Below are 17,313 nucleotides of genomic sequence, written 5' to 3' on the forward strand. Positions count from 1 at the left end.
TAAAGTTAGGTTGGGGTGCAAAAAGAGAAAACATAATGGAGGAAACAAATTGTATTTAACTACTACTAGCCACTAGGATAAGATAACTTCAATGAAATTTTGGTCCTCCAAAGTCCAAATTCACATGTAATATTCAAGGGTCAATGTTTATTTTCCTTGTTAGAAAGGTATATACGCCTTTTTCTATACAATGAAGAGAAAAAGAAAAAAAAAGAACTTTTGTTTATTCAAAAAGGTTTGGGATTTGCAACTATTTTTACAAAAAGTTGAGAAAAAGAAGAGGAAAAGAGACAAAGGTGACAAGATTACACTCAGGCAGATAGAAAGAGAGATAGAGAGCATGACTATACAATGACAAGTCTATAAATAAGACAACCAAAACGTATTATAAATCACTGAATAATAGCCAAAAACAGTATTACTTGGTCACAAAGTTGATGGCTTTGTTACTTATTTATGATGAAATTGAAGGGTATCTTAATCATCAAGTTTGGTTTTGATAAAATCACATATACAAAACTACTGTCAGTTAGATATGATTTCAGTTTTAGAAAGTGCTTCAATCTCACTTAAGGAGTCGATAGAATACAGTACATATGAAAACAAATGATGTATGCATTCACATCTCATTACTAAGTTGTATACACACAGATATAAAATGATAAAAGGGTTTAAAACCACAACAGATATAAAATTCTTACATTGTATGAATTCTTCAACCGGAATAAACCAAAACAAACCTAAAAACTAGTATATGAAACTCAGGTGAAGTTCGGTTCATTGAGCAATCACTCTTTAGTTTTCATCACCATAACATATTGAATGGCACACAGAAAAAACTTGCAATAGACGCAATCCACTCTTTTCGATTTCAATCAAGCATCGATCTTAAGTAGCGAGTTGAGTGAAGTACTGTTGAACTTCTGCGCAAAGCCTCGGATTACAAGCACTATAACATCGCGGAGATGGCGCGAATGTACCACCATGTCTACTGCATTCTCGCTATTTACAACAACCCTCAGCCTTCTCTGGTCATTACGAAATGTCTCCACCTGGTTACATGCATCATAAAAATGATAAAACGTGTGAGACAATTTGAAAAATGTAAGAGTCCAGTGAATGTGGTCACTGAAACACTTACATGGAAAGGAGGAACATAGCTTCCACGAACTTCAGTGCTTGAGAAAGACGTCTTTGAACCTGGTTTCACAACCTTTAATCTCTTCCTGTTCATTTCTAGCATCCGTCTCTCCAGATTTCCCTCACCCGCAATCTACAATCATTGGCCCTTTAGAAAAACCCCAAGTCAATGAACAAAAGGATCAACTTTGAGTTTGTAACAGACCTTTTTTGGATAAGGGTCCTTGTCACACAGCACCTGAAACCATAAAATCAAAAGAAGGAAACTGAATATGAAGTATTGCTTTTATAGGAAATTTAGTGAAGCTATAGGTAAACTAAACACAAAGTTAATCTTACCTCAAACTTCACTAAACCAGTTTCTAGTTTCAGCTTCACTTCCTTATAAAGATCAGGTTCTGCAAATTAAACATCAGCGTGAATCCCATTGCTTTTAGGAAAAAAGTAGTTGTGGAAGAGGCAACAGAGATCCCTTTTAAAGGTAAAGAGTTGATTTGAGAGACTTGGTGACTATAGATGTTAGTTGATTAGTTCATACACATAACAACAAAGAACCACAGTATTCATGACAATGGTGATTGTGAGTATGATGATGACTGAAGATCTTACCAACAGAAACAGGTTCCGTAGATGCAGAAATTGGGTGGCCTTCAACACCATCTTCACGTATGGGTGTATATACAACGACCAGTCTGTATCCGACATCATCCACATTAGCTTCATACATCCTTCCTGTCTCACCTACCAAAAATTAACAGAAATTAATCAATTCCCTAGATGAAAACTGATTGAAACTTCTCCAGTTATTTGGATACAAGGGAACTGAGGATTGAAAAGCTTTACTATTTGACATGAAGGAAATAACAATGTGACTCAAGTTTTGTGTGTACCTGGAATTGAGATGAGATCAGGGCTTCCAACCATTGATCTAAGCCACTGGATTTTACTCTTTCCCTCTTTACCACCAAAATAATTGCCTTGAAGAGCGTATAAGTTGGTGTGGAAACCTCCTCCTTCAATCTCCAGCTTCTCTATCCTAGGGAAACCTGGAGTAGATACAAAAATTAGTCACAAGTTCACACTATTGCTTAACAAGATGCGATGGCAGCTGAAATGCATAGGAACCTGGTGAGATTGGACCAGTCTCGGCAGATGCTGGTTCACTAGACCTTCCAAACACATCATGTACTACACATTCGCATTTAAGACATCTGCCAATATCTTCAAACCGCACCTTGTATGAACACGAAATTTCTGAAGAGAGTGCTTCATAGGACATCTCATTCCCTGATTCCAGTGAGCGAAACCTGTCACATATGTGAGATCAAATACATGAATAGTTTCTGAGAAAGGATTCTGTGGCATCATTTATACTAAGCGGGAAGCAAGTTGCCAAAAAGAAAGCAGAGTGGCCACGGATATCAGGTAATGAAGTTCAACACATGAAAACACGGGCATCAACGGCAGCCAAATCTGAAACATGTTCAACTTATAGAACTCTGGATCTGAAAATTTCATAGTTCCAGTAACTCCCAAATGTCTCGTGCAAATATTTAGACAGGGATAAAAGCTCAGAAGTGACGCAATATACCATTGGTATTCAATAGCTCCTTTGTACTTGCTCCAAACAAGTTGTTGGATTTCAGTCTTTGGGATCACTTGTACGGCTGTGAGAACATCACCCTGTACAGCCTTTCCAGTGAACGCAAGCATGTCTACTCTTGGAACCTCTGTATTGGGAACAAAAGTGTTGGAACTTTGTTGCAAAGAAAACCCAAAATGAAGAAGAAAAAAGGATAACATAATAACACAACAAGAAATATCAATGACATGAAGTTTTGCTAGTGATCAAGAAACCTGGGAGGATAATTTCAGTTGGCTCAGACATCTTTAGGTCTCCCACAGCGGAATCTGAACGAACAGGTGTGTACCTGCAAAATAAATTGAATAAGTTCTAAGACTAAGTCCGCATACAAAAGTTGAAACCATCATGGAGTTGGGATCACTATTAATACTTTCAAAACAAATAACATTAATATCTATAGAACCATTGGCAGTTATTAGAAGAAATAAGGGCTACTCAGACCCGTCAACACATGCCTAAGAGTTTCTTTTCAGGATGAGACAGCGAAAACATTAAAAAAATACAAGGATGTTAAAAGAAAAATATAAAAGCAAAGGATGCTTGCCAAAGCTGCCGTTTAAGTGACTGTGAAAACATACCCGAATAATATGCGGCAATTGTAATCTGACTCAGTCACCTCATAGGTTTTGGAGTTAGCCCCAGCAATAACATCAATGGTTCCATCATTATCTCTGTACCAACTGAAGAGACTTGCACCTTCATGGCCGCCAAAGTAGTCTCCTTCTCCAGAATAAGCATCCGAAAAGAGTTTCTCCACACGAACATTAGATACTTCCGGATCAGCTGCAACATTATTCACTCTATTACGTCAGGGAACATAGAATATTTTTACACATCAGCTAAACCTATAGCCTTAAAAAATCGAAAAGTAAATTGAGAGACAGTTAAGGAAAAAAAACTCCAATCAAAAGGCGACATTATGAAAGTAATGTTTAGCAGAATAAACTAGATTGACGTGGACAACAACGATTAGCAAGCAAGATAATAGAAAGCGTGACAATGTCCGCACCTGGAGTAACAGGAGAGTTTGTTATTGAAACAACTGGCTTCCCACTCCTCCCATCTACGCGAGTAGGAATCCAGTATAAGACTAGATAAGCCCCCACATCTTCAAGTGATGGAGTATACTTTCTGCAAGAGAATGGGATCACTGACACTTATCCAAAAGAAGAGAGATCTGAAGTCTGAACACATTTTTGGGAAATTTGTTGCTCTTACAATGTTCTAGAACAAGCAATAACCTCTTCACCGGCATAGGATATTTCCGTGAGTGCAGATCCATGCAACTTTTCCTTAGTTCTATACCAAATGTACTCTCCATCACCTTCATACCCTCCGAAATAAGTTTTATGAGGTACAACCTCCTGGCTCTCATAGCAGTCGGGAATCAAAAGCTCCAACCCCATAGGATTTGCTGTTTACAAAGGAAAAAAAAAGGAACGATCCAAGATAAGTACATGAGAAAACAGTGTCCAAGACTCAAGTTACAGTGTACACTTTTTAACTTAAGTGGACATTCTACAAAAACTAAAGTTACATAATTGAAATTCTTTCATTTTTGAAAGACAGCTCACCAGGAGATATGCTATCAGATCTGATACTCCTAGGGAGCCCTTCTATTCCATCTTCACGAACAGGAGTGTAAATAATTTCAATGCTTTCCCCGACATCCTCCAGTGATAAATCCAAAAACTCTGTTCATGGACCATATTGATTAGTCTGAAGCAGATTTGTAAGGGGATAGCAAGAAATCTGAACCAAAAGGTATATAATGGATCAAGATTTACCATCATTACTCAATAGTTCCTTAACACCACTACGTTTCACCCTAAACCATTCAAGAGAGCAATTTCCCTTTACCCTGCATTGCAAAAGGTTAATTTAGTTGTGGAATTTTCCATCCAACAATCACATACATTTTAAGACTGTATGAAGTTTACCCTCCAGTATATGATGCAACAAAGCTCAAACGTTGCCCTTCAATCATTGATCCAAGAAACTCCAGCGACTGACAAGTTGGATGGCCTGCGGAGAGATGAGTTCACAAGATATTATCTTACTTACAACACTCATCTACTCGTTAATGAAATTTTGTACTCATTTAGATACTGATACAAATAGAAAGAGATTACTATACCGGCTACAATTGGTCCAGTTATATCAGAAATAACTGTGGGTCCACGAGCCCAGTCATCTCTCACAGGTTCATAAGAAACCGAAATGAAGAAACCAATATCATCGACTGACAGCAGATATGACGCAGTAGTAGCACCCTTTATTTCGCATGGAGAGCCATCTGAATTAGTCTGCAGAAAATTTACATAAGTTTACAAACTACTGGTTAATTCAGTGCCATGCAGATTTATTGGCAATATAAGGAAGAAGGCGTTCCTTTGTTGTTCTCAAATACTACCAAAAGATGCATCGAGAAACCCACACAAAATAAAATTTTGAAAGTTTGATAAGAAGTCGATACCCGGAACCAGCGGAAAACAGATGCTCCTTCTTCACCACCCCAATATTCTTTTTCTGCAGATAGCACTGTTCCTTCAACAGCAGCTCCAACAACTTGAAGAGACACCGCTCTTGGGTTTCCTAATGACCAAACAAAACCATATATAGTAAGCAGCATGTTATCGCAAAAAACTGATGTGCAATAAACAATAAAAGAAATTTGTACGAATAAAGAAGAATTCATGTCCGTATTAGTTACATGCCCTACTCTACTTCAAATCATCTGTCATCTCAAGTCTTTTAGTGATTAATAGAATTTCTGCATCTAGACCATGCTTGCATTCGCGAAAAGTACACTAGTTTAAGCTCACATTGCATAAGAAATCTCATGATCATCTCGCAGTAAGGAAACAAGATAATCATTACCTGGACGAACACGTTCCTGGCACATGCAAGTTCTTGCCTCTCCCACAATCCCATCGTCTCTCACAGGAATACATTTAAATGAAATGAATTTACCAATAGCTTCTTTAGTAACCGTGTACTGAAGAAGCCCAGAAGCTCCAGGTATCAATGTACCAGGGTGATCACTTTCAGCCTGCGCCCAAAGATGTAGAGAGAAATACTTTTTTGGTAACTAATTTTTCTTTTATGAATCATGCTTTAACGTGGATAAAGAAAACTTTTTAGGGAAATAATATGAAGAGCTAGAAGGATATACCTTATGATAATGCCATTCGTATATGCTTTTACCTTCATGCCCGCCTATATATCCATAGGATGCTGTCAATATTCCACCCTCGATGTTGTCTCCAGTAATTGACAAGAAATTCAAGCTGGGGGGAAGGGCTGTGAGTTGTTAAAATCAAAGTTATTAGCACCAATCTTTTTCATTCCAGATCAAAGACTACAAATTGATCTTTGTCACAGGGAAAGTGAAAATATTTGTAACTATTTGTAACTAGAAACTAAGAGCATGAAAATATCTGTATCAATCTCCTAAACACAAAACTCAGAGCATGAAAATATTTGTAACTAGAAAAGGTAGGACTTAATATCGAGAAAAAGATCCTGCCACACTGCATTCGTCAAGAGTAAAATATAGATCATGAATAAATAAAATCAAAAATATCAGAAATTAAGAGACGATCATATATCGAAATATATTTTATACATTTATTCCCTTTCACAGCATATTTGATTTCATTGAATTCTACTTTTTTTTCTGATCATGCTTCTTTACTTAAAGCTGCAGTGTAATAAAATCAGAGAGAAAATGTGTATAAAGTACTTTTATGACATACTTTTCTTTCACAAAATAAGCCAGATTGCATTCACCATCAATATACTGAAGGAAATACAAGATTACAAGAAAAAAATTAACTTACTCTCAACTGCTCTTTCAGATATTGCATACACTGATTCACCGCATTCACCATCAGGTGCCATTGGGGTATACTTTGCAACTATATAATAGCCCACTGCCCCCAAGGGTATACGGAACGACTGCAAAAAAAATGCAAACATTAACAAAATATTAAATCTTACCAACTTTGTTCGATGAGCATTAGGCATTGACACACCTTTGCCACTTTTGATGTGCTCAATTCTTCAAGATTATTGCCTCCTTCCAGAATAGAGCAACTTGATTTGAACCATTGCACTCTGCTTGAGGCTTCGGTTCCTCCAGTAACAGTTCCTGTTACAGTGAGCTTACTATTCTCCCTCAGGTCGCCAACTATCTTAAGATCCTTCACTTTTGGGGGTGCTGCAGTTAGAATAAAAATACCGAAAATGAGCCAAGTGAGGAGAAAAAGTCTAGTAAATCCGGATTTGCAGTTCTGATGAATAAATTATGTAATCAGCAATTTATTGCCCCATAAAAGAAGAAATATGATTTCTATAGAACTTTAGCATACCTGGCTTGACTACACTGGATAAAGTTGACAGTGGTTCCCCCTCTAGACCTGGAATTTTCTAGGATACGTCAGAACTGACCCTCTATAACTTGAGGCATTCGTCTAAGTAAAAACCTGATGAGGTGAAAAGAAAGAGAACCAACCCTCAAAATTTGCAGGTATGTACACAAATGTGACATGTCTTCCAACATCTTCCTGGGTCAATGTATACTCAGATGTTCCAGCCGATATCAAAGAGAATTCTCTGCAATAAACAACAAAAAACGATCCATCTTTATAAGACTGGCAGAGGAATGTTTAGGATGCTTTACGCAAACAATGATAAAAAAAATGAAAAAGAAGCTAAAGATCCTGCAGTGGCAACACAGCCAAACACTCATGAAGGTTTACATGCTACTTTCCATATCCACAAATAATGGAGCAAAAGAGAACTAAATCGACCTATTATAGAGAAAGAAAAACAAATATCTACGTGTATAGTTACCCAGTCTCCTTGTTCTTCCGTAACCACTGGAACTTGCTAGGACCTTCCTTTCCTCCAAAATAATCTCCAATCCCCTTTAAAACGCAGCCTTCAACAGCATCTCCAATAATTCGAACATTACTTACAGAAGGAGGAGCTGCCAACAAAATTCGTAGTTAGTAACCCCACGATCCAGAAAAATTTAACAGACAAACATCAACCATCATGCTACATAAGCAGTTCTAGCATGCAAGAAAATCCATTTGAGAAAATTTAACTGGGAAATAAACTAGTCCATAAAAAAGATGATATATATATAAGATTCTTTCAAGCAGATACAACTACGATGAGAATCTAACGACTATACAAAACAAGCAACCACAGAGACCTTTCATCGTTGGTCAAAAAAATGAAAGAGATGAAAGCAAAGCAACACAAATCACAACATTTTGCACATATTGTGACAAAGAAAAGATCCTATCTGTGTAGAAGCTTTTCATTACCTGCTTTTACGAACTCTGTGTATTTGTACTGAGGTTCTCCTCTTGCATTTTCTTCAGTGACTGGTGTGTACATGAAGACCATACTTGATCCCACATCATCTAGAGATAACCTATATTCCTCATCCTCAGCTCCATCAATCACCACAGGGCTCCCATTCCACTTTCTCCTCAACCAACTGATTCAAAGATAAAGTAACCATGCCTTTTATATCATAACTCTTACCAAGAAACTGCAATACACAATTTTTTCGGTAGCTGCATGTAACAAAAGGGAAAAGCGGCAAACAATACCCACCTGGTAATACATTTCCCAGGTGTCCCACCACACCATGCAACCACTGCTTGTCCTTTGAGAATATTTCCCTCAACTAGTTCCCCATGTAGTTCAAGGCTCACAACTTTTGGTATCCCCTTCCCTGCACAACGCTTCACTTTGATATTCTAGAGAACATGTGCAAGGCAGATATTGCCAAAACTACGGAAAACTTCCATTTGGCCTAATGTATTACTGAAGAAGCATACCTCGTAGAACAGGTGAAGATATGGCAAATATGGATGGATATTCAGTCTCTCCAATAACAGGAGTACATTCAATCTTAAGAACTCTACCAATGTCTTCATGTTTTGGCCAATAGACCTATAGTAAAATTATCGAAAAATTATGAAACAGAATCTTTTAGCACACATGCCAATGGAAGTATATGGCAAGGAAGTTTTACCTCATTGGTTGCATCAGGAATAGGGACAAATTTAGAAAGAGATCTGTCTGCCACAGACCATTGATATTTCAGGACTAATTCTGATTCGGTACTTTCCTGAACAAGACCAAAGTGAGACTGACAGGGAGATTCTTCAGAAGGTCGGTCAACCGATGCTTCTTTGATAAGACAACCAGAAGGCAACGTCTCTTGCCACCTCTCAACTAAGAAGCGAAATGTCGATTCTGTTCGCAGGTAATTGCATAAAATAACATTTTAAAATGGTAAGAAATATGGTTTAAACAAAAAAACTTCCAAAAGTGACCATTGATAAAAAAAAAAAAGTAAAGGGAGAGGAGAGGTTTTATTTTCCATACGGAGGTTATTAAGTTATGAACTACCATCAAGCCACAATGAAAGATTACAAAACTCGGATAACTGATTGCATACCTGGTGCGAGCTCAGACTTGCAGAACTCCCAACCATCTCTGAGGCAGAGTGCTGTTTGTGGAGGATAACGCTTAGCAATAGCCAGTTCCTCACGAGAGAGATCTAAAGAAAATTTCAAGGTTAGCATGAACTACTGTGACCTGTATAAATCCTACTTTTCAGAAGTTTCATCCAGATAAACAAAAACAACTAATACAACCCATTAGATGGGTGTTTATATCCATATGTGTTTGTTACTACAGTTCCTATCTCTTCTCGCATACTATTGCATAGACTTCACCCGCCAGAAATGTAAACTACAGCTTTTAGTTTTAAGAGTACCTCTGTCATTGAATTTCTTCAAGGTGGGACCTACAAGTAGTATGGATGCTGCTTCCAAATGAGGAATCTTCAGTATTGGATTTTCCTCGAGTCGCAGATGCTGTTATAGAGAAAACACAAACTAGATTTTCAAACTACATATTTGTAAATGTTAACGGAATAAAATATTCATACTTCCACGTTATTACAGGGCCATAACAATAATAAATACTCAAATCGAGTCATTCCAGAACGAAGTTGAACAGTAGACTGTGATAAAATATGTTCAGAGGAGAAAATTTCCCACTGACCAGTTAAACAAGAAATGGTCAAACTATATATCTATATATATAGGGAAATAAAGTATGAAACCTCAAGAACTGGTAGATAAGGAAAGTTCTTCAGAGTTTTTATCTTGTTCTTGCTTGCTGCTAGTACCTGAGAAAAGTCTCTATGAGATGTACTGTAGACAACATCAATTCTGAAAACAGAAATAGTACCTGAAGACGGGGCTGGATTGCCATTGCAAGTGACTTTAATTTGTTTTGAGCAACAGAGAGAAACTAGCATAGGAACAAGACAGATAATCATCGGAAAAGGTCCAAAAGATTGCAACTATTGCCATATAATATGAATAAGAGACTTTGTCAATTTCTTAAGCTCACCTCTAAGTTCGGAAGTTGAGGCAAACTTGCGAGTGAAGTTATCTGATTTCCAGCAAGATAAAGTTGCTGCTCAAGTAATTATAAGAGATTAAAAAAAATACTCATCAGATGTCACTCATGAATGAATAACCACGGACATAATGGGAGAGAAAGAAACCTGCAGCATTTTGCAATTCTCTAGTGGTTCAAATCCAGGCCCTTTGAAATCATTAAAACTCAAATCCAGGACCTGAGATTAATGGAAGAAATAGGATCACAACTGGTGTGTGTATGTATATTTGTTGAAAACTTAAGAATCCTTAGGAAATGAATTTACTGACCTTGACTCGGTTCAGTATCTCAATACCTTCCAGCTCAGACAGGAGATTGTCTCTTAGATAGACAAACTGGTAAGAAGTAGAAGTACATGAAATTAAATTATGTTAAATAACTAATCTTCCCTACTCTTATTCAAATCCAATCCAAGATTAGGACATCTACACAAACATCTCTGTCACAAAACGTTGCACTAGAACACTCTGAAGTTACCAGGGAAATATGAGCTTTTACCTCTAAGTTTGGCGACAAGTGTAGCCCACCGGAGGTTAGACTGCGAATCCTGTGGCCTCTGAGATCCAATCTCTTAAGAAATTACAAATAATCCATCAATTGTCATAAAGTAATATCAAGAATTGAATGGAAACAAAGTAAGTGCAAAAGAGGAAAGTGAGTTCTAACCATATCATCACCAGCTTTAACTTCCACCTTTGGAAGGATAATAAGTCGCGAATCACGACTTTCCGGAGTATCTGTCTTCTTCCGTCCAGAGATGTTGGAACTCCGGTCAAGAGGAGTTGATAACGACTTTGATCTTACACCACTAGAAACGGAAGGTGATGATCCAGCAGAGGGAGAAGATAACTTAGAAACTGTCCTTCCACTTGAGAGAGTAGAATGCGGTGAAGACGGAGCTCTTTTTGAAGACACAGAGACGCTCATGGCTGGTCTAGCAGAAGACTCTGGCTTACTTAAACCAGACTTTGTCGAACTCCGACTACCTGGTGATACCGGGATAGGCTTCTTACTCTCTGGAAGGCTTGCTCTAGACACAGTCTTAGCAGAAAGAGAGCTCCTCTTCAGTTCCGGAAGTGACCGCCTTACAGGATCAGTAACCGAGGCAGTAGTACTCGTACGTTTCGGTAGAGCCTTAGTTGGCTTCTCTGTTACTCCTCCAGTGCTGTTTCTCCTGATTACGACAGGCGTGCTAGAGCTTGAGACTCTTAACGAAGAAGACGCGGTTGGCTTTACTAGATTCGAACTAATAACTGCTTTCTTTCTAGTAGCAGTAGCAGCTCGGCTTGAGACCAAAGACGCTGCAGAAACACTCTCTGGACTTCTGCTTCCATCAGCAGTAGTAGCTGCATTGCCCTCTTTGGTTGCCTCTACGGTGGTTTCAAGAGCTTCTTCCTCAGCTTTAGATGCTACTCCCTCCATTTTGAAATCAATAACCCTAAAAGATCAGAAGAGAACGCAGATTATCATCATCAATCATTCCTGCTGAAAGACAAAGACTTTTTTTTAATAGAGGCATGTGACAACGAAGGAGACTTGTGTTAAATTCATTACACAAATAATTATCCTAGTTTCGTCCACAAGCAATATCTGCACAAGAGGCGAATCGGACCCGGGTCTATTACATTGGGTTCTCTTAGCAGATAGTTACGAGTAAAGAACACAAAACAACAGAGTTTCTGACTTCTTCTAGCTACACTGTCGGTTACTTACTACAACTTTAGTTGTTTTGTGAACGACCAATCCGCAAAAAGATAAAACAATAATTTATCCCCGAAAATAACATTAATTTATCCCAGAAAAACAGAAGAAAACAATGCAAAGATTTTTATTTTTTTGTGAGTGAGAAGAAACCGCAGAAAGTTTAACATTTTTTGGAAAAAAATAATTCCAAAAATAAAGTTTCTTCATTCAAGCAAATGAACAGAGAAATAAAATAAATAAAATAAAATACTTACGGAACTAAACAAAGAAGTAGGAAGTATAATCAAAAGCCCATTTTCACCGGTGAATGTTTAAACTCCGGCGAGAATATTATTATGTGGCGGAGACTGGATAAAATGTAGATCTGGAAACGAAGCAGGTAGAACGTTACGCTCCTCACTGATAAGAGTATTTTTTTAAAATTTCGCTGGAGAGCTTTTTTCGAGTGGAATAAAGAGAAAGGTTGAAAGCGAGAGAAAGCGTGCCAGAGAGAAAAAATAGTTGGAGAGAGAAAAGAGACGAAGAACAGTAACAGTGAAGGGAAGGGAGAAGAGAGTGTGTCTATGTTTTCTAACAAGAATCCAAAATATACACCCTCTTATTTAGTTTGTCTTTTGGTAATTAACCCTATTGTTTTGTAAAGTCCCAATCAAGTACCCTACATATCGAGTTATTTTAAAAATTATCATATGTGACTGCTTTTCCTCTTGTACCGGAATGAAATTAAAGTTCGCTTGTGTGAAATAATCTTTTGTGCTGCATTTCTCTTTATTGATTTAATCTCGGTGAGAATGCAGATGATATATTACAAAATAAGCGAGACCATCGTAGATAGTAACAATAGTAGGGGGACTATAATGGAAAGTAAGTTTTAAAAGAAGTTAGAGAACAACTGGTGAGAGAGAAAAATTTGAAAATAATACAATTACATTTGGCGGAAACAGTAAAGGCGGAGTAAATGGCAAGTGGACGTTTTCGGGAAACGAAAGTGTTTGGGCTCAAAAGGTCAAGCTAACACAAATGTAATCCTTTTCTTATTAATTTTTCCTTTTTGTTCATTCTTATCCGAAATTATTACTCCTAAATATTCTTCAATTAGTAATTTTTAAATAAGCTCCACTCAATAATGAATCAATGTCATTATCTTAAAATAAAATACTCCCTCCGTTCCACAATATAAGATGTTTTGGAAATTTTTTTATGTTTCAAAATATAAGATATTTTGATATTTTTAAAGTACTTTAACTTTATTGAAAATTGGTTAACCAATAACAATTTACTATATTATTTATGATTGGATAATTTATATTTAATTTATACTATTTAATGATATTATATTCTAAAAAGTAAGTTTCTTAATTGTTGTGCATTCAAGTAAAACATCTTATATTATGGAATGGAGGGAGTATATTTTTAAAGTGTTCAAAATAATTGCATTCCACCTGTTCGGTAATCAAGTATAACCATTAAATATAAATATAATCCTCTACCGATAGTTTTAAAAGGTTTGTTCAATATTTCCACAAAGATCAGACTGTAAACTCTCTGCGAAATGTTTACCAACCGAGTCTAGAGTCTTAACAGGTCCGACCAACCAGGTCTTTAATTGTAGACCTGGAGTAATGGTCATTTAGGGTCTGGTGTAATCAAGCAATTGCGGATACAACAGTCGTGGATGTTTGCGGATACAGATGGTTACAATTTAATTATTTTTAAAAGACTTACATAACTGATATAGTGGTTAAAAATTAATATGTTTGCAGAATCTATATATAATAGCAAACCAAATATTGGTGATCAGTGACGTCATCAATTTTTTATAGAAAAAAAAAAATCAATCTAGCGGTCACTATTGTTTGTTATTTTTGATCTAAGGGATAAAAAAATCCTCTTCCTTTCAATGCTTTACGTCATCAAAACCGTAGTCATCTTCCACGAATCGCCTGCTCTTCTCAAGCGACACAACCCTAGAATGGCGTCTCTCCTCTTTTCAAACAACACAACCTTAGAATCGCGTCTCTTGTCAATCTATATATTTTCCGTTTGCTACACATCATTCATCCATCGTTCATCAGTACATCTTCCTCTTTCAGAATCTCGCAATTGATTTTTACGTAATCTCCTTTGTAAACTAATGGACAAATTCTCCCTATCCCCAATTCGAAAAGGTATTGCCTCTTATAGTTCACCAAAAAAAAATTGTAGTCCAGTTAATTACAGCGCCTTTATACTCTGATTTTCATTCTGTTTTTTTTTTGTATTCATTTTGCTTAACTCCTACTTTCGTTTTTGCAATTGGTATTTTATCATTTTATGTTTCTCTTCTCAGATCTCACGGTTTGCTCCATTTATCCAGTGTTGTTAAATCCGGACCGGACCGGCGGTCGGACCGGGTTCAACCGCGAACCGGACATCTATCCGGGTTGGTTTAATGTCAAAACCCAACTAAAGTTGAACCGGTTAAAAACCCATGTTGAACCGCTAAAAACCCGGGAACCGAGTGACCCAACGAACCGACGAAACCCTGGTTCGTATAAAAATCAAAATTTTGTTAATAAAATAATTATTTTTTTCTCCCTTTTTAACATATATACTATTTTGTTTGTTACAAATTGCAACCAAAATAAAGTTTTGTAACTAATGTGTATATAATTTTTATAGGTGATGAAGATTTAGAAGGACACAGATTTGGAGAATAAACTTTAAATGTTTTTTTTCTATTGACTTTAGATTTGAACTATTAGTTTTTTATTATTTTTATCACATTTCAATTTGTTATTTTTGAAAGTTTTCTAAACATTATGACTATTTTTTGAAAAAAAAATACAATATTTATAAAATAATAAATTCAGTTTAATCTAATCGACCCCGGTCGAACCATGTCGAACCACAATGACCCGTGACCCAAAATATTTCCGGTTCGCTCGCCGGTCCGGTTTTAAAAACACTGCATTTATCATAGGAAAATATATCAATCCATGCATTTTTTTCAAAGCACTATCATCTTTTTCTCTTCCTAGGGAACGGTTGGGATTGTGTGAGGGGAGATGGAGTGAAGCATGTCATTAGGCTGAGAACACTCTTTTTATATTATTTATTGATCTCGGCTTCTTCTGTCTCTTTAAGTGGTACTTAATTTCTCCACTTTTTTGCACTGCACTTAATTACAGTGTCTGTGTACTCAATGTTCGTTATATCATATTGATTTTTCGAGAAACACCTAATTCGGCCTCATTTATAATTGATACGTAATGTTTTATAGTAAAACTGATATTCGAATCGCTAAAAACTTCAGTGTATAGTCTTACTCTTCAGTGTACTAATAATATCCATCCTCAAGTACGCAACACTCACCTTTTGGTGCATGAGTGTAAGTGGAGAAGTTTGGATTCGAAGAAGTGGTTGAGTGAGAATGCATGAGCAAAGTTTCGATGACAAATGTTTGTAATGTGAGTTGCAAATACAAATATAATTTCTTCTGCTTATTCTCAAAAGTATTGTTCTTTGTCGCTCAAAAAGATAGTCTGCCAGAAAACAGATGCAGAAAGTAATCAATAATGAAATCATTAATATGTATACGATGCTATTTTTAGTTAGCGATTCTTGTCACTTGTCATGAAAAATGGACTTAAAGAAGAAGGTCGAGAGGAGCAGGACGAGTGAACATCATGGCCAAGAGGAAGGATAACTGGATAAGAATTCTCTTTATAGATACACTATTTTCTCCGGTAAAGGTAAAAAAATTATGGCTATTTGTGGCTATAAATTATGCTTTGTCTGAGGTGTACGGATTAGATCATTTTTTATGTATATTTTCTTTACTAATAAGAAATATGAATATGCTTTACACCCAAAAAAAAGATATGAATATGCTTTAGAGCCAAAAAAAAATATGAATATGCTCTATTTTGTTTTGATAAAACTTTCATTAGATTAAAATATTGACAGAAAACAATCGTCGAGTGTGAACTTATCATATCATTGGTATATTTTTGTCTCTTTAGGAAAAAGTACAAGTCAATTAGTATTTTGATATGATGAAATTTTGTTTTAGCTAATAGCTAGTCATCTTAAACATTTGGAACAAGCAAAAATAACAGCGTCAATAAAATTTAGCAAAAACAATTAATGACATATGAAGTTTGTAATGCTATGGTAAAAATACATATCTGAGATGTACTTAATTATGTTGAAAATACCATAGTTCTTATGGATTTCAGATTGTATTACTAAACAAAAAAAAATCATCTTTTTTTTTCTTTTCTTTTAAAAAATAGAATTGAATTCATTATTTTGAATCTGTATAGGAAAAACTTTCTTAGTCAATCAAATTTACATAAGCATTATTATTTTCAACATCGTAGGATGTTAACAACTACTTTTATACAATATGCATATTTATCATAATATTTTTGGTCATCATATGATTTTAATAAATGGTTTTAAAGATTTGAATTTTTTATAATAATTCATTTCATAACTATTGTGAAATACTGTATATTTTTTGTTATACATTATGAATATTTCTTATTTACAGATCAACTTTAGAATTATCTCAAGCTGAAATTTTGATTTAAAATTATTATTAATATATTATTTCTAAATTGAAGTATGATAGAGTTTCAAACAATTTAGAATTACTGAACAGTACTTGTAACTGATTGGTGCTAATATAAAGTTTCAAGAAAGTATATGTACTGGATGGCCAGAGATAATAAACATTATTCAAGTGTGTCAGATGTAATTTATTTCAATTCTTAATAAAATATGTTTGGAAGAATTCAACATATTTGAACAAAATGGAAGCTTGATAATTCAATATTGAAAATATAGAATGTTTTGAAGGTTTAACTGATTTTTACAACATGTTAAGTAAAGTTTTTAATTGTTTAGATGAACAGTTGCAGTTGTTTCTTTGTATCACTACACTGTTTCGATAAATATTTTAAATAGTCTAAGGCAGATTTTATTTGTTAACCATCGGAATATTTGGTGATTAAATATTGCAACATTTTTTGATAGATCATCAATTAATTATTGTAAAACCGTTACAATAAGAAGTTGTATCTTATTAAAATATAATAGTAATAATTTAAAATTACCAGTGCTAACTAATTCTTTCATAATTAAATAAGATACAACTTCTTAAATTTTATTTTATTTTTTTGAATAAGATCATATTTTAGAATGACAAATCAGCAACTTCTAATATTTTTATTCTTACTATTGGATGAGAAGGTAATGATTCAAAATTTTCACTGAAAATCCATATAATAAAATAAAAAATACTTATTTTTCTATTTAGGAATAATTATAATGGG

The 17,313-nt window shown here is 35.4% G+C and overlaps 1 protein-coding gene and 1 long non-coding RNA gene across 4 annotated transcripts; one reads left to right on the forward strand and one right to left on the reverse strand.

Moving 5' to 3' along the window:
• Window positions 1-654: 654 nt before the first annotated feature.
• On the reverse strand, window positions 655-12,508 carry LOC108847338 (187-kDa microtubule-associated protein AIR9). 3 transcript variants are annotated; one of them, XM_018620554.2, is made up of 38 exons: window positions 12,247-12,508; window positions 10,955-11,726; window positions 10,787-10,858; window positions 10,558-10,623; window positions 10,395-10,466; window positions 10,238-10,303; window positions 10,073-10,135; window positions 9,945-10,010; window positions 9,594-9,693; window positions 9,273-9,374; window positions 8,844-9,067; window positions 8,647-8,761; window positions 8,420-8,540; window positions 8,125-8,300; window positions 7,643-7,778; window positions 7,302-7,402; window positions 7,159-7,206; window positions 6,823-7,007; window positions 6,628-6,745; window positions 5,961-6,088; window positions 5,666-5,837; window positions 5,262-5,380; window positions 4,923-5,091; window positions 4,726-4,810; window positions 4,573-4,646; window positions 4,360-4,479; window positions 4,004-4,199; window positions 3,795-3,916; window positions 3,364-3,568; window positions 2,998-3,071; window positions 2,732-2,870; window positions 2,266-2,447; window positions 2,031-2,186; window positions 1,750-1,881; window positions 1,480-1,538; window positions 1,346-1,378; window positions 1,142-1,273; window positions 655-1,052 (listed from the first exon to the last, which is right to left on the reverse strand). In XM_018620554.2, exons 2-38 carry the CDS (start codon window positions 11,708-11,710, stop codon window positions 876-878), a joined length of 5,061 nt encoding a protein of 1,686 aa, XP_018476056.1. In that variant the 5' UTR covers window positions 11,711-11,726; window positions 12,247-12,508; the 3' UTR covers window positions 655-875. The 3 variants fall into 3 exon arrangements, with proteins under 3 accessions (XP_018476056.1, XP_056860746.1, XP_056860744.1); XM_057004766.1 differs by having other exon boundaries at window positions 10,955-11,770; XM_057004764.1 differs by having other exon boundaries at window positions 10,955-11,773.
• Window positions 12,509-13,830: 1,322 nt separating this feature from the next.
• Window positions 13,831-15,836, forward strand: LOC130509472 (uncharacterized). Its single transcript, XR_008943492.1, has 3 exons — window positions 13,831-14,160; window positions 15,013-15,441; window positions 15,586-15,836. It is a non-coding gene; the product is annotated as an uncharacterized LOC130509472 (long non-coding RNA).
• The last annotated feature ends 1,477 nt before the right edge of the window (window positions 15,837-17,313 follow it).

Source organism: Raphanus sativus, chromosome 3, assembly GCF_000801105.2.
Source record: "Raphanus sativus cultivar WK10039 chromosome 3, ASM80110v3, whole genome shotgun sequence".
Classification (NCBI taxonomy): domain Eukaryota; kingdom Viridiplantae; phylum Streptophyta; class Magnoliopsida; order Brassicales; family Brassicaceae; genus Raphanus; species Raphanus sativus.